The following is a 26,014-nucleotide window of genomic DNA, read 5'->3' on the forward strand; positions in this document are numbered from 1 at the left end:
ATCCATCCATCCATCGTCAACCGCTTATCCTGTGTACAGGGTCGCGGGGGGCTGGAGCCTATCCCAGCTAACATTGGGCGAAAGGCGGGGGACACCCTGGACAGGTCGCCAGTCCATCGCAGGGCAGATTAATAAATGTTGTAGAAAAATATTTTCATTGATAGTTTATGATACCTAATGTATGAAACCTATTATAAAGTGTAAAAGCATGCTTACAATTTGAAGTGGGGAAAAATACAAATAATTTCTGAAAACATTCAGAAAAAAAAGAACAAAATGCATGAGCTAATTTATTAATAATTTATGAACATTTTTAATGACATTTGTAAGCATTCAAATGTACGTAAATAAGTCATCTGTTAATCTTTATACACTGATGAGAAAAAACGTTATGAACACTTACATGTGAAGCGAATAATGCTGATCATCTCCTAACAAGGCCACATGTCATCATGTCTGAGTAGATTAGATGGTAAGTCAACAATCAGTTCTCATTGCGACTTTGACAAGGACGACATGCCGGTGGAGGGAGTGTGATGCCCTGGGCAATGTTCTACTGGGAAACCCTGGGTCCGGCATTCATATGGAAACAAATTTGACATGTGCAACCTACCTAAACATCATTGCAGATCAGGTACACCACTTCATGGCAATGGTATTCCCTGATGGCAGTGGCCTCATTCAGCAAGATAATGTGCCCTGCCAGACTGCACACATTGTTTGGGAATGGTTTAAGGAACATGATGAAGAGTTCAATGTGTTCAAGGTGTTGCCCTTGCCTCCAAATTCCCCTGATCTCAATCCAATTGAGTGCTGGACCAACAACCAGATACCACAGCACATCTTCAGTGGTCTTGTAGAGTCCATGCCTAGGTGAGTCGGCACTGTTTTGGCGGAATGCGGAGGACCAACAGAATATTAGGCAGGAGTACATCATTTTTTGGCTCATCGGTTTTTGTAAAGGGATTAATGGAAAGGAGGAGGTGAGAACCGGATTGACAATATAAATAATATTTTAATTATAAACTTAACCAAAAAGACAAACACACACACAGGTGTCGGACAGCTGTCCGTACATCTCTCTCTCTCTCGCACTGCCATCTTCGGTCTGCCTTTATCCCTCTCAAGGGCTAATTAGCCTGATTAGGGGCCGGGTGTGCGGAATCACGACCCGGCCCCGCCCTCCACCCTGGCACAGTTTTATATATATATATTTTGTAGATGTTAAAAAGTGCAAGGTCATATATGAATGAAAGGCTTATAACATTTGTAAGTATTGGAATTTACATTAAATAATGATTTGTTCAGCATTAATGTTTATTAAATTCAGCAGCAAACATTAACAAGCACATTATCTCATCTCTAACAATTTGTAAACACATTAACTAATGATCTGCTAAGCATTATATGTAAACACATTAACTAATGATCTGCTAAGCATTATATAATGTTTGTTTATGATATATTAAAGTTATTAAAATGTGTTACCACAGTTTTTATTTTTTTCACTAATACTTAAAAAAAAGAATCACTGTCAGAAGTATCAGGATATCAGATTACCCTTCATTCTTATATATGTGCACATCAAACTAAGGCTAAAATCAGTTTGCTGCAACACTCTTGTGCAACACAGACACACTTAGGCACATATACACACACTCACAAACACGCTTGAATTAAGCAAGTGCTTCGCCCATTCTGGATGTCAGCCAACGTGGGTCCACCCCTATTCACCAAGCTCACTTCAAACGCAATGGCCACCTGCCAGAAACTTTTTTCTCTTAAAAAAAAAAAAAGTAAAATATATAAACATTTGGACTGCTTTGAAAGCTTACACTTAACACTAAGGGATAAGACATATAATTATGGGTATGATGAGACACATTCAGCATTGCGTATTATCACTGTGGGGAGCGAACAATATGACTAAGACCTGGGCCTACAGGAGGGGATACAGGGCCAAAGGCATCTATTTACTCTACTCCCAGTCGCCTTTACTGGGCAAAAGAGAGGTTCTGTGGAGAAAAAAGAAAGGCTCCTGTTCAATTATAGGATTTTCTCGATAATTATTCTTTGAAAACCTCCAATAGAATTGGAGATGAAAAGGAACTTTTAAATCCAAGGAAAACAACATAGTCTCTGGGATGCAAACGATGGCTATAAACACATTGTTCTTGCACGTGTACAAGGCCGCTCACCCTTAGCAACCGCCCATGTTTTGATTCAAGCGCGTTTTTTGGACGTACTTTACCTAGAAGGCTAATGAAATGCATACAACAACAATGTATGCAGAGGAGAGGTCACGTCATGACAGATTATCTTGGAACAGCTGTCTTGGTCTCAAAGGACAACCAACACGGAAAAGCACGCAAGGTCACGGGGAAGGATTTTGACTGATTGGAACCACAGTTTCTCCTAAGCGTTTGCTTATGTTACAGACACGTTGGATGAAAGATCAAATTAAAATGTCAAAACAGTTGGTCTAATATGTGACAAGATAGCTAATTGTCGTACGAAAGGTGGTCTAATGGAAGGTGACACATAAAAAAAGGATTCAATATATTCTGCCCCATGCAAAGGCAAAATGTATTTTGGAGTAATCTGTGCTTTGTAGTGTTAGTGGTACTCCAGGAAAGGATTGAGGGTCATCCTTTTGTTTTTCTTCCTTTTGTCAGTTTCAATATTGCTGTAGTAACTGCATTTTTGGCTTGGTAGGGCAGAATTGTTGAATCATAACCATTATGCTAATGATTTGTATGTACAAGACCTTCATCTGAAAATTGTTTCCATGTAAAAGTTATCTTAACTTGTGTTCCTCATCGTTCTTCTGCTCTTATGGATTATCTATCTCCCTTCTCTAGGGAACTGAATTTCAATGACCTTCAAGAGTTCCCTGTGGCCATACACACACTGGCCAAGCTTCAGGAATTGTAAGTAACCAAGACTAAGTCACCCAGCATACATGTGTCAGTGTGCTTCCTTTTAAGTGGATCGCTTGGCCTGGCCTCTTGTGCTTCTTGTAAAGTCGGTTAACGCCTAAAATGTGGTTCTCAAGCAAAGAGTCTCTTGCAAAAAGCAGATGCTTACAGATGAGTGCTTAAGTCCTTCCTTCTCAACTATCATAAAGTGTTTTTGCCAGCGGGATGGCCTCCTGACAGGTGTTTCTAACTGACGCAACCAAATGGTTCACATGTGTGCTTTACATGAGATAAAAAGCGACTGGACTTGACTTTCCAAGCTGCTTGTATCATTACTTAATTTACACATGTAATTATTTTAGTGTTTAGAATTTTCTAATTATAATTCTCCAGCAACATATGCATTACAAATTAACTTTAGCATTGTATCATCATAATAACTGCAGACAATCACAGATTAAAAGCTGCTGCAGTAGTCAAATGTATGGCCACAGATGCAGCTAGCAAAAACACTCCAAAGCTGGTCTATGGTGTACTTCCTCATCGCTGGATTTCCTCATTCTAGTGGATTGTCTTCAAGTGTGAAGATGGTCAAATTATCTCTCTCTATGTGTCTTACAGGGGTTTCCACAACAACAACATCAAGGCCATCCCTGAGAGAGCATTTGTGGGGAACCCACTTCTGCAGACCATGTGAGTATCTTGTCTCAGTAAAAACTGCCGGGTAATGAACTTCTCTGTGAAAACAATTAAAGCCTTTCTGTGTTGACTAAACATGCCTCACTGCATAATAGACAGACATCTAACAGTTTGTTTATTTGAACAAAAAAATATGTATATATATATATATATATATATATATATATATATATATATATATATATGTGGACATAAAAGCTAGTATTTTGGCTTTTTTGTTTATGTATATGTCTTAGATTTTTGTTGACATTATTCTTTTTAGTTTTTGACAATTTGAAATAGTTTCCTCATGTTGAACATCAACCCTGTCACCATAATTCAAATAAATATTAAAATAATACACTATTCCATAAGTCCATGAAATCTCTCAAAATTGCATTATCCTTTCAGAAGCTGAACTTTAACAAGCACTTTGTTATATTATTATCTTAAATAAAAAGCAAAAACAAATTGATATGTGTGCGTGTGTGTTTGTGTTTGTCTGTTTGTGTGTGTGTGTGCATGTCCGAGGACTTTGTGTGTACAAATACACATCCACATATGTGCTCATCTAAAGGATTGGGTTGCTCCTGAACACTAAATGTTTCTGTATTTTGTAGTCTAATCAGTTAATTTCCAATGGCCGTTCATTTTTGACTGGGAGCAGTTTGTCAGAAAACAGCTTATAAATCATACTAAATTATGTTTTTTGAAAATGAAAAAATGCAGAAAGTTTTCTATGAGAGTTAGGGTTAGGGGATAGCATATGAAGTCTGTACAGTATAAAAGCCATTATATGTGTGTGTGTGTGTGTGTGTGTGTGTGTGTGTGTGTGTGTGTGTGTGTGTTTTCAGAAACCATATATCAACAAAGTCAAGGAATTTTATTCCAATTGGATAAAGGGAAAAAAAGATTTTTAAGGAAAAAGTAATCTGGGTCAAATTGACTGCAACACAACATAAAGGTTAAATGCATTCTTAGTCTGAAAGAAAGTCTAAAATCTTACAGAAGTTTAAAGTCACCTTTTCTGATTGAAATGGAAAAGGCACCCATTTCATGCAACAACCCATTTATTTGATTTATATATTTATTTATTCTCTCTTCAGTCATTTCTACGAGAATCCCATTCAGTTTGTTGGCGGATCAGCATTTCAGTTCTTGCCAAAACTACACACACTGTAAGTACAAACTTCTATGTGTGAAATAATAACATACACATGATTGTACGTATGATTAAACAGAACTGTTTGGCTTCCGATAAAGCACCTTTAAAATACTAGCTGGCAAATGTGTATCATTTCTATGTCATCATTGCTTTCATTTTGATGAATGCTATAATCTTGCTCACCGCCATCATCTCTCACATAATAAAACATTAAACTAGTAATTTGGTTTCAAAAAACAGCAAACTTTAATTATAACTTCATAAATGTCAGAATATGAGATTTTGCTTTTCATAAAGCCAGTAAAAAGTAATATATCTCTCTCTGATTACACATACTGTATAAGCATAAGAATGTTAAAAGAGTCTTTTCGGCATTCGTTATTTTTATATTAAGTCTACCGTCCACAGTGTTGTTGACTTTGGACGGTGTCGCAAGCGTAATCAGAATGATGGAGTCTAGAGGACTAATATTTACTCTAGATGACAGTGAGTTGAGTGTGTGTGGTAACAGTAGACATCCCTGTGGTTTTGTTGGATGACATCCTCATTAGTAGGAAGATCCTCACTAATGAGTTATCTAATCTCGTCTCAGCTCTTTGAACGGGGCCACTGAGATCCGAGAGTTTCCAGATTTGAAAGGAACCACCAGCCTGCAAGTTCTGTGAGTGTGAGATCAAATGTCGCCATTTCACTCCGGATCAGTTTCACTTAAGAGACTTCCAGAAGTTCTTCCCACCATTGAGGACAATTGAATAACCGTTGACAAAATAGAAATGCTTTTACTGATCTCCCACCAAGTCAGTTTGTTTAGTTAAAAATGATACTCAGGCAAGGTCTTTCTAAACTGAACCATTCTCTTATGCTTAATTGCCCTCTGTACATACTGATCATAAAAGCCATTCATCAGTTAATCAGAGATAATGCATTTACTGTAAAAATGAAATGAAAAAAATACTATTCTTAATCAATATCGAAGTCTTGTTTGCCAATAAAAAATATCTAAACATTCTTAAAACAAGATCACTTTAGCTGACAAGCTGACACTTCAGCCACACTTTTAATTACAAATATTAATTAGTGTGAATTTTATTGCAAAGACAGCAAAATATCAAACTACTGCAAGTGGCATCTGCAAACAAATGACAATATAGCTGTTCTCAAAAGCAACCTCACTTTTTAGTAACAATGCCACTAGTTTGATATTTTGTTAATGTAATAACATTAATGCATTTATATGTGTGCCGTAAGTGTCCAGATAAAGTGTATTATGTCTTGTTCCATTGGCTGATTTTTTATTTTTATTTTTTTCCATTTGTTTTATTCATAAATCTAACAAAATTTCACTGATTTCCTAAAACCAGTTTTTAGTGCAGGTACATCCATTTATTTGTCTCTAGTGAATGTTCCAAGAGTGAAATGGTTGTTTTTGTCCTGTTTTTCCTAATCACGGTCTCTCACACACATTGAAAATAAACTCCTCTTTGATTTTCACTCAGCACGCTGACCCGAGCTAGACTGACTGGCCTGCCATATGATCTGTGCCACCTGCTGCCTAAATTAAGAGTGCTGTAAGTTTCCAAACACAAATGCACACCTGCAACACACAAACACATGAGAGTTCATTGAATTTCACCCTGAGGGATTTCATGTAACCAAACTTTTCAAGAGTTCCTAAAAACCTTATTTAACTTGAACTCAAACACATCATCAGCAGGTGGAAAGCACACTAACTTCTTACACACAGAGAGAATGCATGTGCGATTACTTGTGCCAAGCTATTTCAAGCTTATATAACAATTTTAATTATTAACTAGAGTTGCATAGCCTGAAGGAAATTGCAGTAAAAGACTACTGTTAGGACTTGGTTCTGTGCAAATGAAATGCTGCATCAGGCTTTGCCTTTCATTTTTTGTGGACTGCACACTTCAGGAACACATAGTGACAATGCAATGTAAAGGTGCCTATAAAAGGAAGACAAGAGCAATCACAATTCAATATGCAAATAGGTGTTAAGGATAGGGTATACTTCGTTTTTCAGCATGCTGTTCCTTCTCACGCACAGTCGACCGTTCTAGCCTTTTCAAGTATATTCAATATATTGCGAGCCCTATCAGATGCGTTCGACACATGCTGATTACAACTGCTTTGTGAGACTCTTTTAGCACCGTCAGTATACTGGTGTATGCGCCAACGACACTTAAAGATGAAAAACTAGGCTGCACATGGATAGTCCGTGTGGACTGTGCTGATGATGAAATTATGTCATGGGAACGTGCATGAGATGTAGTGTTATGCGGAAAATTCAGTATGCGAATATTATGATGTCATAGCTATCAATTACATTTTGAATGCTGAACATTTTATCAACATTCTGGGCTCTACATGCTACGAATATACACAATGCCGTATCCAACTCTCGTGAGAGAGCATATTCTAAGTGCAATTTTCATGGCAGTGCAAAGCACAAGTGGGAGTGTTTGCATTATTGTGCTTGTAGTCACGCAAACTCTGGGTGTATTGCATGTAAGTGAAGTGGCGCAAAGGGCAATTTGCTATTTTTTTTTTAAAAATATTATTGCACAATAAATTTCAATACCACCTCTTAAATTCAGTTCCTGCATTTGCAGTTTGTAGATTTGACCAGCAGTTGGTAATAAAGTTCATGTCCAAATTCTGAAAGTACCGACAATCAAATAATGTACCTGATGATCATTGTTGAAGCAAAAAATATATAAGATAGGGAAAAGGGAGTGGTGGAAGGAGAGAGTAAAATGTTTTGATTTGGTATGATTGTTTTGACCACTTTGTTATTTTGATTGTTTTTTCAATTAATTTGAAGTATAATTTGAATTTTGAAATGTTTTTCATGTTTCAATAAATTAAAATGTTTTTCAAAATCGTCCAGTAGAAGTGAAGTGCCGATACTATCACTTTTAATACTAGCCATGATTTCCAAAAATGACTAGCCCTCTTTCCAAAACTCTGCACTCCAAAGCTACCAACTGAGCTTTATTGTGACCGACATCATGCGGAAATGGTTGTTAAAAACAGCAGAATAGCGCCCTCAACTGACAACTGTTATGAAAAACATGGCATAAAATGGCAGTAAGCCTCAATAATTTGCTGCAACTGCAATACTATGAGAAACATGGTTGAAAAGCAGAGAGCGTCAGAAAATGTGGCCTGCAGACAGGTTTTTGTCTGCTGTTTACAGAGTCTAGAGCCGTCACAGAGACTGGTGAGATATTTCACAACACTTATTTCATTAATATCTTTCAGGGAGTAGGAGCATTTTTCCTACTTTTCCATGAAATAAATTGCTTACAGCACCTTTAATGTCTTAAAGTATCTAAATCTCAAAAAGTATCCAAAGTATAATTACTTAATGTAAAGTTTACAAAATTCCAAAAATAGATAGTACACCTAAGGCTGAAATTGTAAAAGATTACTCGCAATACCTGAATAACTGGTCCAATCAGAATTGAGTATTCCAGAGAACAGTGTAACAATTGCAGTTAATACAAAGGTAAATGCAGTACTACCCAGAATGTTGGAGCACTGTTATAATCAGGGCTGGACTGGGAAGAGAAATCGGCCCAGGATTTTACATGGCAACTGGCTCGCTGTCCTTTTCTGCATATCGCAGCGCCATTTTGTGGTCTGTTCTGCATAAAGCGGGGTTTCATTTCAGCTTATCGTGGCCCTTTTGGCATGTTTTGCGCCGACCCACCGGCCCGTTCGGTTCTCCCGATGGCCAGTCCACCCCTGATCGGCCCCAAAGTGCGTCGGCCCACCGGTAAAATACCCGGTATGTCAGATTACCAGTCCAGCCCTGGTTATAATTATTTTATTACCATTATTTCTCAGGAATCATCTCAAGATTATTTTCCTGATTGTATGCCTTACCACTTTGTTTAAGACAATGTTTAAGAGCATCTTTTCAAGCCCATCACCTGGTTTGTAATGAAGAAATGAGAGCTCAGGGTTTTTGACAAAAACGCAGGCCACATTCTGGTGGAAAAGTTCAAATAGAGAAAACCCTGAAGGAAAACTGATTTATGTAAGTGTTCACAAGAAAAATGAGACCTTTGGGGAAAGTAGCTGCAGAACATGCCGTTCTCTCTCTCACTGTATCCTTAAAATCACACAGAAAAAAAAATATTAAACAAGAAATTGCTTTAAAAATATGCTGAATAATGCTTAGGAGTTATTTTATTTTTCAGCAAACACAGCATATGAACTACAGACACTTTACATAACTTTCATGAATAACATGCATTATATAATACTCTGCATATCATTAATGTATATTGTGCTACATCCCTGGACGTATTTCTTTATTTTTAATTTATGTTACTCCTCCCCAACCCTAGACTGGGGTAGATCGTAACAATTGGTCTAGGGGTATGATCCTCGCTTCGGGTGCGAGAGGTCACGGGTTCAATCCTGGACGAGCCCCCAGTTATTACAACCCACCGCAGTCTAGGAGTAACAAAAAGTCAAAATAAAAAAAATAATCCAGGGAAACGTTGAAATAGTTAAATGTCATGAAACTTTTACATAGTTTCAAGTTATTATGAACTGTTACCAATAAGTGTGTGCTATGTATTATACCATAACAGATAAAGGAGCACTTGAACATAATTAAACATAATGCTCATGTAAATACAGGAGTGTCTGGAACACACGTATGTCAAAAAGTATTACGCACACTTTACTGACAACACTGGCCAATTATGCAGAATACTCCATGTAAAGACCTCTCTATTCTCTCCATGTGTGTATTTTCCAGGGAGCTGTCTCATAATCTAATCAAAGAGCTGCCAAGCTTCTACCACTGTGCCTCCCTTCAAGAGATGTGAGTTAAGCGGTCTCTCCACAGCTTATTATTGAAGTATTGCTAAAATATCTGTGATAACTTTAACGATTCCAGATAGCTCTCACAGTAGAACAAACATGACAAATCACGGCCATTACTGTAGCAATCCATCAATGTCTACATTTTAAAGGCTTTCAAGCGTACACATGGTTGCTATGTATGATGTCTGCATAAACGTGTATGGCTGGTGTGGAGTGTGTGATAGACTGCAGTAATGGCAGCTTTTTTTGTTTTGACTCGGCAGAGGCCTGCAGCACAATCTGATCAGACAGATTGAGATGAGCACATTCCAACAACTCAACTCCCTGCGCTCACTGTGAGTACTGCATATGATCTCTTGCTTTCTATTAACCTTTAATAACCCTATTTCACACCTATAATAATGGAATTGATTGGATCTCTCGCTGGAATTCAAAAAGATATTGTGGGTTATTAAATAATTTTCAAGGTTTTGAACTTGTGAATACTGACATATTGTAAGCCGTTCACATCAGCTCTGTTTTTACTTTAGCAATATATACAAATTCTGTCCTGCATTATAGTTTTGGATGTGTTGTTTGATGACAGTGTGACTTGACAGGGTGCCAAAGATTTAGGAATTAATATGTCTTCAGGACCAGAATGCTCACCAAATCTTCCCCCTAGAGGCCAGGACAATCTACACAAAAACTAACCAGTTAACATTTACTTTGAACCCAGAATACTTCATACAAAATCTTTGAATTATAACTATTGCTATGATAATTTGAGATCAAAACACTTTTCAGATTTGGAATAAATACTACGTTTGTACAAACATACTGACTATAGCATTTTTGAAATTCTATACTGGTCTTAGAGAATAATGATAATTAATGTTAAGAAAACAAATACATAAAAAGAAAAACTACTGTAATGTTAAAAAAATAAAATGAAAGAATATTGTGAAAAATAGTACTATAAAAATGTAAGTAAAAATCAAGTAAAATAAAAAAACTACTGTATTAAAACACTACTGTAAACAATATTGAGAAGAACATTTTTGAGATTATACACTGGTCTAAAATAATAGCTAATAATTAATGTTAAGAAAATAAAATACATAAAATTAAAAAAATACTGTAAAAAGCATCACTACTGTAAAACAAATTATCAAAAATAAAGTAAAAAAATAACTACTGTAATACAATACTAATTTAACAATAAAAAAGTATAGAACCTTTGAAATGCTATGGTTTGATAGATTAATTAATGATTAATTAAAAAAAACTTATAGTGAAATAAAAAAAACTACTGTTAAAAACAAATCACTACTAAAAAATTAAGTAAAAAACACAAGAATAAACAAAAATACTGTAAAAGAAATATTGAGTATAAAAGCTTTGAAATGCTTTACTGATTTACAAAAATAATTAATTATTAATACACAAAACAAAAAAAAATCAGTACAATAAAAATTAAAGTAAGAAAAGTGACTAAAAACTACAGTATTAAAGATCTACTATAAAGAATCTTGAGTATAAAATATGAATTAATGATTAATGTAAAAAATAGTTACAATTAAAAATGTATTGTAAAAAGTACTACTGTAAAAACATAACTAAACAATTAAAACTACTTTAAAATTAAAAAAAAATCACATTTGTTAAATAAGTTTAAAAAAAACTACTGTAAAAATAATGTCATTTTGAGTTAATTAAAAACAAAATTTACATTGAGCAAATCTTAGTTTGACAACATTTGACACAAATTTGCCAGTGATCTGAGGAAATGACGAGGCGATTGTAAACAGTGTTAGATGAATGAACAAGTAAATTATATGTCATTACAGGGATCTGAGCTGGAACAGGATTGAAGCTATCCACCCTGACGCCTTTTCCTCTCTTCAGTCTCTTGTTAAACTGTGAGTATGCAAATCAGTGCCACACACAGCCATATCATTAACTGTGTCCCTTTAGATAAACATCAAGCACCTGTGAAAATCAAGCAAAATTGTAATTAAACTCTCACTTGGCACAAACACAGATTCCACGATGCACATTTCGGAGTTCCTGTCATCTGTGCGATGCTTTAGTTGGCTCAAAGTGAAAAGGCTGAGGTTGTAATCATGGTAAAAAAAAGCTCCATGGGTAACACTTTACAATAAGGTTACATTTACCAACATTAGTTATCAACATTAGTTAACATGAACTAACAATGAACAATACTTAAGCATTTATTTATATTAGTTCATGTTCATTTCAACATATACTAATACATTTTTAAAATCTAAATTTGTTTTTGTTAACATTAGTTCATGCATTGTGAACTTATATGAACTAACAATGAACAATTGTGTTTTTATTAACTAACATTAACAAAGATTAATAAATGCCTTAAGAATATATTGTTAATAGTTAATTAATGATAACTAATGCATTAACTAATGTTAACAAATGGAGCCTTATTGTAAAGTGTTAAAGGGGTCATGACATGGTTTTTTTTTATTGTATTATTATGTTCCCTTAGGTGCAATTATAGTATTAATATATATTTTTTTTAAGAAAAACTTTTAAAATCTAGTGATTTATGACCTTTTCCCACCCTGTTTCTCATCCTCTGATTCAAACAGTCTGTTTTGGGGGCGTTTTCCATTTAAGACTTCAGTGTTAACGCCCACTGTTATGATTGGCTAACGTCAGTGCCTATGTATCAATTATTGACGCCTCCAGCCAGAACAATATGCAAGTAAACTAAGTAAAAACACTGTGATTATTCATAATGAATGAAATTGCGCTTTAAAAAGTAGTTTAAAGTTTAAAATAGATTACTTACAGTTTATGCGTCGTCGTTGTTCCAAGAATAGTCGGCACGGACTTATCTTTGAGCAACAGTTTTCTGGCAAAGCCAGCATCATATTGAGATTTGTTCTCAAAACAGTCATCCTTAAAATGTACAGAACAAACGCTTAAGTTAACACTGCCGTGACTGGAACGTCCGCAAAAAATAAACTGCATCCATTTTTCCCTGACGCCTGGATCTTTCGGCAGCTTATTCAGAGGTTTTGTTTGACCACAGCCAGGAACAGCACATCTGTGTGGCATCGTAATTTTCCTGTGCACAAGTAGTCTCTGTCAGAGCTCGCTGTCCATCGACTGAACACTTGTGAGGCGACGGCGATACTGAAATGAGCGTAGTCTTTGCGCTTAAAGCGTAGTTATCTTGTGCTGGAGGCGGTCATATGCAAACGCTGTTACGTCACTTCTAACCGACACGTCACTTCTAACCATGAATCCAGAACGAGCTGTATTTTGAGCTTGATTAAATAAATGATTCGTTTAGAATGGGGAGGACGTCTTAAAATATTAAACTTGCAGGACGTTTTAATGATACAAAGACCTCTTATATACCAAAAGATCAAGGCAAATTTGGTTTCTCATGTCATGACCCCTTTAACTCTCCGTGCAGTGATGAAAACCTGCGTCGTCAGTTACAGGCGATTAAATGCCAGCGGCATTAAGTAAAGAATGTGATAAATGAATGAGAAAGGCTGTTAAAGAGTGACAGATTGTGCCTGATAAACCTGTAAACAACAGGAGAGGGTGCCTAAGCATGGATGTTTCTTATAAATTTGTAAGTAATTATTCTGGTGCAACCTCTTCACTAAAACAAGGTGCATGGAAATGGCAAACCACTAGTAGAGAAATGAAAACCAGCAACATCTGTTGATTGGAGAACTTGAAGCTTTCTAAACAAGTCTTGCTGTTTTTGGCCTCTCTTATAAACATTCTAAGACATCCTAAGGCTTTACCTATTGCCGAATTTTGAAAAATGTCAGAAATAAATAAATATTTAAAAAGTATTTATAGTGGTACCGAAAAGGATTCGTAAACTTAAAGGAATGTTCCGGGTTCAATACAAGTTTAGCTCAATTGACAGCATTTGTGGCATAATGTTGATTACCTCAAGAAATCATTTTGACTCGTTCCTCCTTTTCTTTACAAAGAGCAAAAAAGGTTCCTGTGCGGCACTTACAATGGATTTTTTTGGAGGGTTTAAAGGCATTATAATGTGAAGCTTATAATTTTATAAAAGCACAAACATTAATCCCACTATTAATTCTCAAGTGTTATTTGAGCTGTAAAGTTGTTAGAAATGTCATTTTTACATGGTGACCATATTTCTAAAAATGAAAAACGAGGACAATATAAGTGGTAAATATGTCATTGAAATTTCACGTTACTTACTGTATCTATGGGAACAATTCAGATGTTATGTATTTTGACCATGGTGAATGTAGTAATGTGATGAACTCTGTTGAATATGTTTAAATGAAATTCCGATAGGGGGTTAAAGTTGATTGTTTCAGTTATACTTTTGAGTTTATCCTTTTGTACACTGTATATAATATATAACATTTTGGCATAAAAGTGAACTAAACAAACATATATAAACAATAATTGAATATAGAAACTATTGCAGCTGACTCCACAGCACAGGGACACCTGCCCTTGGTCACACTCTTGAAATCATATGCACTTATGTACTATATCAGGGCCTAAAATTAATTTATGAAGGGCTGATTGCCCCCTTAGATGCCTCATATTGTTGGGGATTTTTTTCCACTTTGTAGTGACTACACAAAGATATTCAATATTGTATAATAATAATTATTATTATTACACTATTTCACCTAACAGTTTCTATCAATTATCTCATATGGTATCTCCTATGGCCCTATTTTTCTTAATTATACCTTTTATTTTGATCAACTCTTATTCATTATTGCACTTCTTTTCGGTCACTTGTTTCCCAGCAAGGCGCAATGCAATCTATGCTGTAATGTGATGACTTATATATATATTGTTGTTCATTGCAGATACTTTATTATACATTTAACTTATTTTTCCATTAATGGTGTATTCTTATTTTAAATGCATACATTTTATGTAATACTTAACAATATAACTTCTTTATAACATAGTTAGTATGTGCCTCACCTAAAAGCTGTTAATGATTATAAATCTTTTCAATTGCGCTTGTTCCCTGGTCCAGTTCTTAATGGCAAAACTGGCGTAAACAAGTAATCAGTAAAGAAAGACAAATGACTTAAAGCTGCTCTGTTGGTCAAAATAAGCAGCTCACATAGTCTTCAATAGGGGCTTTTTTGCCATGTATTTTTGCTTGATTGTTTTGAATGAGCAGTAAAAACAGGGACATTTCCGGGCTACAGTCGGGGACAGAGCTCCATTCAGGGACAGACTGTTCCCGGAAAACAGGGACGTCTGGTCACCTTAGTTTTAGGGTTTGTTGACATTACATCGTCATGGCGACGAATTAGTAATATTGGCTATAACTTTACACAGAAAAGGTTAGTAAGTAATTTTATCACACTAAAATCATTGTAACACACATCGTTTTGTAGGTCTTGTGGCTATACTTTTGAAACAGTGAGTATTCTAACGTGGCCTCATTCACTTCCAATGTAAGTGCCTCACTGGAACCCAGATTTGTGTTTTTTTAAAGAAAAGGAGGGATGAGTAGAATTTTGTTTTTTTTGGGGGTAATCATTCTTATGCAGCAGATGCTTTTGAATGAGCTGAACTTGTATTGAACTCAGAATATTCCTTTAACTAGTAATTATAAAAACATTTTTCATTAAGTTAGATAACTTCAGAGCCCTTTAAGAGGACAGGGAGGGAATTTTTTTCTGAAATAGTTTATGCATATTTATGTATCCCCATGCAATACTTTTGCATTCACTTGCAATTATTTTGGGACACCTCGCAATACATTACCTACGGTTTAACTACAGTAACTTACTATTTGCAGATAAACCATAGTAACCAGTACCACAAAATTTACCATGGTTTTACTATATTAGCTACTATAGTTAAACTATGGTTTTTGTAGTGAAACCAAAGAAAATAAACACTATTATAATAAAAATCATAATTTTTACAATATTACTATAGTACATTTGTGAATGACACTATCTGAATCTGTTTCTTCTATCCATTTAGAGACCTGACCGGGAACCGTTTGAACACTTTCCCACTAGTTGGCTTGACCAGTCTTACTCATCTTAAACTGAAAGGCAACCCAGCTGTCTCCCGTTCCTTTAGAGAAGAGGACTTCCCCAACATAAGGTACATTTATGGCAACCAACAACCCCAAAATGTCAGTCAACTCTCCAATCTCGAAAACACAGGGTTTTCCCGATTTAAAAACGCTTTCATGTTAAACCATCAAATAAAATTCACAAGTGTCTTGGGTTATTGAGTCCGATGATGCAAAACATTGCTCAAACTCATGTCATTTTTACTCAGTTTTCAGAGAAACGACCAACTGTTTATAGAATTGACCGTTTCAAGACTCTAACAATTTGGAACAATCGGCGGCCCCAGGAAAAAAAAACTGTATTGATGCTAGTCATCTGACAGGAAAAAGATTGATTTTCAAGATAGCTATATTCTCATACTGTACAGGAATAGACTGTTATAAATATCCTATCCTGATTCTTCAACAGCTCCTGGGTATGGAAACGCTCCAAGACTTCAACCTTTAGTGCTCGCGTGATTTGATTAGCACCTGAAGAAATGGCAGATTAAGTGTTCCTGTTTCCAAAAAAATGACTGATTAAAATGAAAGCAAATTGCGTTTTCAGATGTAACCCAAATACATGTTCAGTAAAATACTTCTTTAGGTTAGATGTATTGGTAGCTAGATGAAATTGGATCCTTTATAGTTTTTGTATTTAAAAAAAAAAAAAGTTCTTTAAACTTGTAAAATTAAACTGGTAAAATAAGGTATTATGCATATTTTCCCCCTATGTTTATGCATGATTTCCATCGCCATTGTTGATACAGGGTAATTGAGATGCCATATGCCTATCAGTGCTGTGTGTTTGGAGCCTGTAACAGCTACAAAGCAGCCAGCCAGTGGGAAGGGCAGATGGGGAGCGAAGAGGAAGATCTTCAGAAGAAAGCCCTATCCCTGTTCCCCATTCACACTGATAACAACTGTAAGCTCTACAACTACACCAAGCTCACAGATACGAGTAACAGTACGTAGTGTAGTAGCTGGGTTTCCATCCATGCATTTTTATGCAACTTTTGGGATATGTGAATTTAGTTTCCAAAATTTGCATACAAATGCTATAAGAAAGTTATGCGGAAGAGGATATTTTCGTGTTCATTAAAAAAGTAACGTGACCTTGCCTCAACAAACCCTGTGAATAGATAATTTGCTCAAATGATTGTCAATATCATCACATAGCATTCGAAATGTTGTTCTGGTTATTCTGAAATGTTATTCTGAAATACCTCCCAAAACTGTCTAACATGCTTTCATTTCAAGACACAAGGCATCTGCTGCTGAACACCCAAACATAAAGTTCATCAGACCGTTTTGTCTGCGCATCCCCATGCAATTTATTACAATTAATAAAAGAGCCTCAGGAGCTTCAACTTCAATTTTTAATTTATATTTTGAGCACATTTCCCCAGAAGTGATTCACTTTGTTCTCTTAAACACACGGAATGGAAACGCAGCTTTATTCGCAAATGTTTTTGCGATATTCCGATTTTTCTGCATAAAATAAATTTGCAACTTGGATGGAAACATAGCTGATGAAAGAGAAAATCATTGCTTTATCAAAGTACTGTGATGTTCTCTGAAGTTGCTACTAGTACTATATAAATACCGTGGTGTATTGCGTCCTAAACAGCCACGGGTCGTGCATTTTAAGTCTAGGCCTTCACTGTGATACGTGCCATTAAGAAAACACAGTTTCACAATAAATAAGCCAATCATACATTACGTGGCAGTCAATTAATAATACCAACTGACATAAAAAACGTCCACACATGAAAGCCAGAACTTGAAATGACACTTAATGCTCAAGCAAGCCTAATTTTAACTGCAGCATGACTGTTTGTGAACGTCAAAAATCATAATCTTTCATATGAATCTACCAAGGAGGTCTATAATCTCATAATATTTGCTATTTAAATGTTGCTTGCAATAAATTTTGTTTCGTCAGGGTACACTGTTATGCTGCGTTCCATTCAAGTTGGATGTGAGATATTCCTACTTGATATATCCGACCATAAATGCATTCAATTCACCGATATTCAGAACTGCAGCACTCCCGTTAGCTTAGCAGGGGTTTGACTGTCATTAGAGATGTCTCCTAAAAACAGTGAAATCAGTTCTCCTTTCCAGTTTAATAAATGAAGCAATCACACGGTCATGCAGAACATCTCGGGTTTGTAAATCCATAAGGAGCTCTTTCTCAATGGCAATAGCAACAGTGATGACAATCTCGCGCTCTTCGCTTTCAAATTACATATCATCACTTAAAGCATGATTGCATCACTCAAGGTCAAGGCCAGCTAGAAGGCCTCAACCGGGACATATCCTAAAGATCACACCCATCAAGAACAAATAAATCAATCTGATTGGCTGATGAATCTGACAATCTGACTTTAGTTGCTCATTCATTTACACTGTTGAGGGATTCTGTGGAAATTCTGAATTCTGCTCAAACTCAGGTGGGGGCTTCGGGCATGTGATTTGTGAAACAGTTGTCATTAATGGAATAAATTCTGACTGGATAAACTTTTAGTTTATCTCTATTTGTTTGTAGATTAATTAAGAGTTGAAAGTGATTAAAAATACAAAGGCAAAAAGGTGATTGAGAATGAAAGGATTAAAATATTTATTTATTCATAAAATCTGACCTTTTGTACAAAGGAGTTGCTTACATTTGATTAGTGATGGAACCATGTTATTTCTATTATTGAAAAATCCAATAAAGGGTGCACGTGCAAAAAGAAAACATGTTCCTTATATGAAAGAAACGTGCAAGCACCACTTGTAGCGGTTTTCCAAAAAGTAATTCTGAAAACTAAATAGAGAGTGTCTATTTTTATCTGCTCTATTCTATCTGCCACTCTCTTCAACTTTAATTAGCACAGTAAAAACATGTCAGGGCTTTACAGTAACCGCAAGTTGACAGATGAAATAAAATGTGTCTTTTCTCCATGCATTCCTCAATGCGATCAGTTCGGGTTTCTGACTTGAAAAGACCTCTCTGTAATTATACTCTATGGGAAATTAGATAATATTGACGGGTCTTGGTCCAAAAAGGACCAGCTGGCTTATCAGAACATAAATCCAGAGTGCGAACAAAGCCTGATGATTAAGGTTAATTGCACACTAAAGGAGAAATGGAAAGTTGCAACTGAGCTTTAAACCGTTTTGAATGGTGCTAAAGCCCTAAGATGAATTAATTTGTTCTAATAGACTTGATGTCCATGAGATGATTTATGTTATGCCAGGCCGAGCACATCATGCCATCTTGAAAAACAATGAAGACAATTTCATCATACTTTTAAACATGCACTAATGTGTCTCATTTTCCATTTGCTGTCTTCACTTGCAGATGACCATGACTTGGAAGAATTCCAGTTAGCTATTGAGGAGTCCAAGCTACAAACCAGTATCCAGTGTACCCCTATCCCAGGTGTGAATTTGGATATAATTTACTTGTCATAAATTAATTCAGAATCGTTCTTTCTGTAAAGAGCTGATTTCGTTCATGTCATATGAATGCCAGTGTGACTGTAAAGGCCTGTTCATACCAAGTTTTAGGCCCTATTTACACCTGGTATTAAAAAGCATTTTAGGTAATCCGATCTCAAGTGGGCAGTCAAAACACATCGTCATTTCCACCTGGTCGTAATTTGTGTCTCTTTCAACCACTTGTGGTCAGATTTTATGATGACATCAATCATTATGTCAGTGTATTATGATGATAAAAAGAAAGAATTGGCACACGGTTTCTCCCAACTATACACCTTTTTCACAGGCAATGAAATGACCCATTATGCTTAGCGTGTTCTTCCAATGCGGATTCTCCAGCTTCTGCTTTGCAACTTATTCCCATTACCAAGCACTGAAATATCACTAACAACAGTCAAAAATGAGTGAACTGTCTGTGTTTACTTAATGTAAATCCCCATCCCACTGAAGGCCATGTGTGGACATTCAGTTTCAATGGCAATCCCTGAATAGTACACAATCACACACATTTACATGGTAAAGTTACTGGGCTCTAGCGCTCTCTTTACGCAATATCAGGCACTCTAAAGAACTTCTGTGAAGTTATTTTGGATGTCCTGTATATTTATGCGCTTTCAATTTTCCAGTCGGACTGTTATTGCCTTTTAAAGCCATAATTAACTGGCAAAGTTCATAACTCTTGCTTTAGAACAGTGGTTGACTGACATGTGAGTAGGCCTTCACTGTTGTTTGAATGCATTTGAATGGATGAGCGTTTACACTACAAGCCCAATATGGTTATATGCATATTCGACCACATTAGAACACTTGAGAATGTGGTTGAAGTGGACAAATCTGGTTTTGGACTCCATTTAAACTGGTCTTTAGCATTGTCCCATTACAAATGGATTGCCCAAAACACATCTTAATACCAGGTGTAAATTGGGCATTTAGACTATACATGACAGCATCAAATTTTCACAAGTTTTTCCACAACAAAACTCTTCACACTTTTCTGAATATGTAATATTCTCTGAAAAAAAAAAAATGCAGATACTTAAATGACTAAAAATCAATGTAGGCATTCCTACTCAACTGCTGCGTTAAACTGCATTAAGTGGTTGGCACGTCTATTGGCATTAGTCACCGCATCACATTGCTATTCTTTTGCATAGTTTGTTGCATCATTAATGGTTGTCGCACTTGTCAGTTAATGACATCAGGGCGTTATGTCGCAGTCAACCGCTGTCAGTCTGAAACCCCTTTACGCAGAAATTTGTTCAACTTATGTGTTATGAATTAGGCCCAGTGTTTTATTTTACATTTTGTTATGCTAATTGCTTATTGTTAATAATTAATTTACATTTAGACTTGGTGTAAATAAGGCCTTAGGTTTTCTTTTTTATCACATTTTCAAAATCTAATTGACTATTCCACCCACTTTAGGTCCATTTAAGCCCTGTGATAACCTGTTCGACAGTTGGGTGGTACGCATTGGGATGTGGCTCATTCCTTTAGTCTCGCTGATGGGAAACACCCTTCTTCTCGTAACAGTCTTTGCCTCCCCCAGCTATCTCTCGCCTGTCAAGTTCATCATCGGCACCATCAGTGGTGCCAACCTGCTGACAGGCCTGTGCACTGGCACCTTGGCTCTGGTTGACGCCCGGACATTTGGAGAGTTTGCCCTGCATGGTGCACAATGGGAAATGGGTGCTGGTTGCCAGGCAACAGGCTTTATTTCTGTGCTGGCCTCGGAAGGATCCATACTATTCCTCACCTTAGCAGCAGTGCAGTGCAGTGTGTCCGTGTCCTGTGCTCGGACCTACGGAAAGTCACCCTCTCTGGGAAGTGTGCAAGCTGCTGCAGTGGCATGTTTGGCACTCTCATTAGTGGTCGCTGCTTTGCCACTAATAGGTGTTGGGGAGTATGGGACAACTCCACTCTGTATTCCTTCACCACTGCCAGATGGGGAACCTTCCACATTGGGATTCATGGTAGCCCTGATAATGATGAACTCCCTCTGTTTCCTGGTGATCACCGGAACCTACATCAAGTTGTACTGGGATCTGATGAAGGGCGACTTCGACAGCATTTGGGATTGTGCTATGATCAAGCACGTGGCTTGGCTCATCTTCACCAACTGCCTGCTCTACTGCCCAGTGGCCTTCCTCACTTTCTCCTCCCTTCTGGGACTCTTTCATGTGAGTGAGGAGGTGGTCAAATCAGTCGTCTTAGTGCTTCTGCCTCTGCCTGCTAGCATCAACCCCTTGCTCTACCTCCTGTTCAATCCACACTTCCGCGAAGACGTACGTCTACTCTTGAGCAGAGCTCACCTACCCCATGACTGCAACCTGGATTCCTTTGTCTCCGTTGATACTGAGAAAAGCTCATATGACTCCACCCAAGCCCTTGTGTCCTTTGCCACCGAAGCAGACGCAGTGTTTGAGGGTTCGTCAGTATCAGCGCCAGAGAAAGTTGCCCTGTTTTCATGTCCCCCCTCAGTTCCTCTCATCACATGCCAGCTTCAGATTAAACCCTCAACAGAGAGGGAGAACGTTGGAGAGAACATGGTCATGTCAACACCAGGACTCAATGTGAAAGAGAAGGAACATCTGAGGATTAGTGGGCTAAACACTCATAATGAAACCTCTTCCTCTGGAGTCTACCACTCACCTCTTCACTCATCTCATTCTTGAATCATCTCCTATGATCTGCAGTTTTCAAGGACCTGTCTGAGTGTGAAAAATCTTGAGCCCACGTATGAACTGACCCCTAAAACTATCAGAGCTATTGAACAATGTACTGACTCTGGTCATTTGGGACTGTACATACCTGTAATTAATAGTACCCTCTGCTATCTAGCATTCTAAATAAAAAATAATAATAAAAAAGGGAGGGAAGGGGGGTGGAGAAAACCTCAAAAGCATTTTATGACACAATCATGTGGGTCACTCAATAATTTAAGCAGCAAACTGAACTGTACAAAAACAAAACAGCTTTGTCATTTATTTTTCTTGTAACTTTACGTAATACTGGTATTACAAAAATATAGATTAGGCTTAAAGGAATGTTTTGTGTTCACTAAAAGGTAAGTTCAATCAGCACCCATGTCATGCTCTTAATTATCAGAGAAACCTGAGTTTGACTCGTACCTCAGTTTTTTTTAATTACAATAATGTTATACAGTATAGAGAGTACAGTAATTCATTCACAATGGAAGTCTGTTGGGCAAAATACTGCACTGGGATAAACATTAAAGGAATATCCGGGGTTGAATACTAGTTAAGCCTAATTGGCAGTATTTTTGGCATAATGTTAATTACCTAAAAATATTATTTTGACTATATCTGGGTTACAGTGAGGCACTTACAATAAAAGTGAATGAGGCCAATAGTTAAAATACCCGTTGTTTCAAAATTCTAGCCACAAGAAATAAGCAATATGTGTGTTAACATAATAACATTTCTGCAAAAATTGATATCCAATTTTACAACTTTGTTGCATGATGTTGCATGCCAGCTTCAGATTAAACCCTCAACAGAGAGGGAGAACGTTGGAGAGAACATGGTCATGTCAACACCAGGACTCAATGTGAAAGAGCTGTAAACTCTGTAAATGATTTAAACAACTTTATAGCTCCAATAATACAAGAGTTTTCAACCTTTAAGCTCTTCGAGAAAAAGATTATTATCAAAATATTAATAACTACAGTCTTGACCAACACGATATATGTATTGTTTAAACTTAAAAGCTGTACTATACAATGCATGTTGACACTCTGAAATATGCAGACATATCAAAAGTGTTCTGTTTTGATAATTCATTAAGAATTCTACCCGGTATAGAGTATATTATTGCAATCTGTAAAAACACAATACTGATCAAATAGCCATGTGTCATATATTGTTGGAAAGCTCTCACAGAGTAGAATACAACCAGCCTTTTTGTTTTACTCATAGAAAACAAACTGCAACAATAGCTAAGTACATGTCTTAGATATACATGTTACATGTAAACAGGTGTTGCTTATAAGCCGTGCTTTCAATTATAAATTCACAGAACATATTTTATGTTCTGTTCATTTAAAAAAATAAACAGAACATAAAATATTACACACCATTACTTAGAGGAGGGGATTCCCATTTAATCAAGCCATCACATCATAAGATAATCCACTCAGAGCAGAATGTGTACACAGCACATAAAGTGCTATCTGGCTAAAAACACATTAGCTTTCCTGGATTCGATGATTTCATCTGAAAATATGAAGTAAGTTGTCCAGAATCATGGAACGCTAAACCAATCGTATTATGATTCAGATCGCGGCAAACAAAGGTGGAAGTCATCCAAATATGGCCAGAGAGGATTGTTCACTCTAATTACATCACCAGGAGATGGTGCAAAGTACATGACACTGACTCAATGATGGCTCAAATGACACAGAATGGAACTGAATGAGATCTCGTTCCGCATGCCTACATGCTTTGGAGAGAAAACATACCTATAGGCATTGCTGTATTTGCATGTGCAATTTGTACTTAAGTACAATTATTATGTTTAATTTGTTTAGAGACTAGATTTGTAATACTATAACTTTTGATTGTTTTGTTGTATCATCACAAATTTTTAATCAGTTACAGGTGACATGACTGGGAGCAAAGCTAAAGCAGTTTTTCCAGAGCTTCCTTGTTTAAACCCAAGATATATAATGTCAAATCAGAAAAATAAGGGAAAAAAGTCCATTTTTGGTATTTTTAAATTTTTTTTGCCATTTCTTAGGATGAGAGTCTCATCATTTATCATAAGCTATTTCATTTTTATTATTATTATTTCTTTAAAATGATACCAAACAATTTACTTTCTAAGCCTTTAATTTTTGGGCATGCTTTAAAAACACCTTCAGAGCTTAAAGGGTTGCCAGAGTTTTATAAAATTATAACCATCAAAAAATTGTCCCTATTCACTCTAACACTGACTTTAGCTTCTTCCTTTTAGGTGGAAGAGACAAAAAAAATTGTGTGTGTGTGTGTTAATCAACATTATGCCACAAATGCTGTCAACTGTGCTCAACTTGTACTTAACCCGGAATATTCCTTTAATACATTTTCAAAGTATAGCCATACAAATTATATGTTAACATGAATCAACAAATATATGCAGTAATGAAACCCTCCAAAACACCTTGCCCCTATAGACTGAATTATTGTCTGTGGTAATCATTAGCATGCCACAGATGCTGTTGGTAGAGATTAACTTGTTTTGAACCTGGTACATTCCTTTAATAAGGATATAATCACAGGGATGTTTGCTGATGCAAAGGAGAAAGGTAGATGTGTATCTAAATATTTCAATGTGAAAATTGTCTCAGATTCTTGTCTCTATGTACTCAAAAGTATGCGTTCATTTCCAAGTTTGTATATATCAAAGTCTCATAATTGCATCTTAATTATTTTTAAGTCGAAACTTGCTTACCTGCCCCTTATGAATGAGAATAACTTATGGGAAATTAAAACACCTATTTACGTTGGTAAATACTATATAGCAGATTAAAACCCAGAGACAGGTGCTAAAATGTAATTGTTTATATTCAGAGTGTAATAATTCAAACACCTTGTGTTTCTATTTTTAGATTAGGTCCACAAGATTAAGGAAAAGCAAGTGAAATTGGGCTCAGTTGCATTTTATACTGATCATGTCAATGCTATATAACTGAAGATATAAAGAAGTCTGTTCAAGTTCTTTTACAGATTGTAAAGTAGGCTAGCTATTGTATTTGTAAAATATAACTACCTCTGATCTAGCATGCTATACTTTTTTTCATCCTGATTGATTTATTTCTATTCTTTTTTATATTAAATGTATATTAAAATTAAATTTTTATATTGGAATTTTAAAGATCTTTGTACAACAGACACACTGCTCTGGATGTAAATATTTTCATATTTCTGTATACATAAAATGAAAGAATGATTTAATAAAGTTATTAGTTTCATAAATGTATGTTTTATCATATGATGATGATCAGTGAGATGTAAATGTACAGTAACTTTATTTGACATACCGTAAACATGAAAATATATACATAAGACCAAGAAACTTTACAAACTTCACCTGTATAAAAATGCATATTAAAGCATCATAAACATGCAGCTTGTAAAATACATTGCATGCATACTTTCTTAGGTCTGCTGAATTTCTTCTGTACAGTAAGTGCTTCTCTCTTGTGTGCAGTTTTATTTTGATTCTCAAGAGATGTCTTATATTCTGTCTCCATACAACCCTGAAGGAAAATAGTTTAATCAGATTGAGAGAGAAAAAATACCAATGGCTCTCCCTAGTGGCTGATTTGTGCAATGACTATATTTGGTGCCCATAGTCATAGATCGATTTGATCACAAGATGAGGGAAGGCTCACAATATCAGCTATGAGTGTGTGGATTGTGTTCGGACATGAGTTATTGAGGATATTGAGGTGAGCAATGTTGAAATGTTAAGAGAGGGCCTTTCAAGAGCAATTGCGAGAGCAATCTCTCTTTCAAAGAAAAGGTATGAAAACAGACTATTTTACAATCGCACAAACACACAGTATTGGGAAGATCCATTGAATCTCCAGGCACATTTTAATCTCAGGCATGTTGATTTCCAGTATAAACATTCCTCCTTCATAGGGAGAACCACCAACAATATCTATATCAACAACACAAGTAAGTGTTATTTCCTAATTACTTATGCCTCAAAACTATAGAAAATTGCTATTATTCCCCACTAGAGCCCAAAGCCATTTGTTTTGAGAATAATGGCTGGCTGATGAAGTTATTGGCTGGCTAGCCGGCTCAGCCAAAACCTAAA

At 36.1% G+C, this 26,014-nt stretch overlaps 1 protein-coding gene across 1 annotated transcript in view; it reads left to right on the plus strand.

Annotated features, from left to right (window-relative positions):
* Positions 1-25,107, plus strand: part of LOC127618454 (leucine-rich repeat-containing G-protein coupled receptor 6) — a 111,276-nt gene extending 86,169 nt beyond the window's left edge. Inside the window, exons 7-18 of the mRNA XM_052090906.1 lie at positions 2,862-2,930; positions 3,540-3,611; positions 4,703-4,774; positions 5,354-5,422; positions 6,258-6,329; positions 9,554-9,619; positions 9,885-9,956; positions 11,451-11,522; positions 15,622-15,747; positions 16,468-16,622; positions 19,047-19,127; positions 20,612-25,107. Of these exons, the coding sequence (XP_051946866.1) occupies positions 2,862-2,930; positions 3,540-3,611; positions 4,703-4,774; positions 5,354-5,422; positions 6,258-6,329; positions 9,554-9,619; positions 9,885-9,956; positions 11,451-11,522; positions 15,622-15,747; positions 16,468-16,622; positions 19,047-19,127; positions 20,612-21,861 (2,176 nt within the window). The 3' untranslated portion in view covers positions 21,862-25,107. The remainder of the gene's footprint in view (positions 1-2,861; positions 2,931-3,539; positions 3,612-4,702; positions 4,775-5,353; positions 5,423-6,257; positions 6,330-9,553; positions 9,620-9,884; positions 9,957-11,450; positions 11,523-15,621; positions 15,748-16,467; positions 16,623-19,046; positions 19,128-20,611) is intronic.
* Positions 25,108-26,014: the final 907 nt, after the last annotated feature.

This window comes from Xyrauchen texanus, chromosome 25 (assembly GCF_025860055.1).
Source record: "Xyrauchen texanus isolate HMW12.3.18 chromosome 25, RBS_HiC_50CHRs, whole genome shotgun sequence".
Taxonomy (NCBI): domain Eukaryota; kingdom Metazoa; phylum Chordata; class Actinopteri; order Cypriniformes; family Catostomidae; genus Xyrauchen; species Xyrauchen texanus.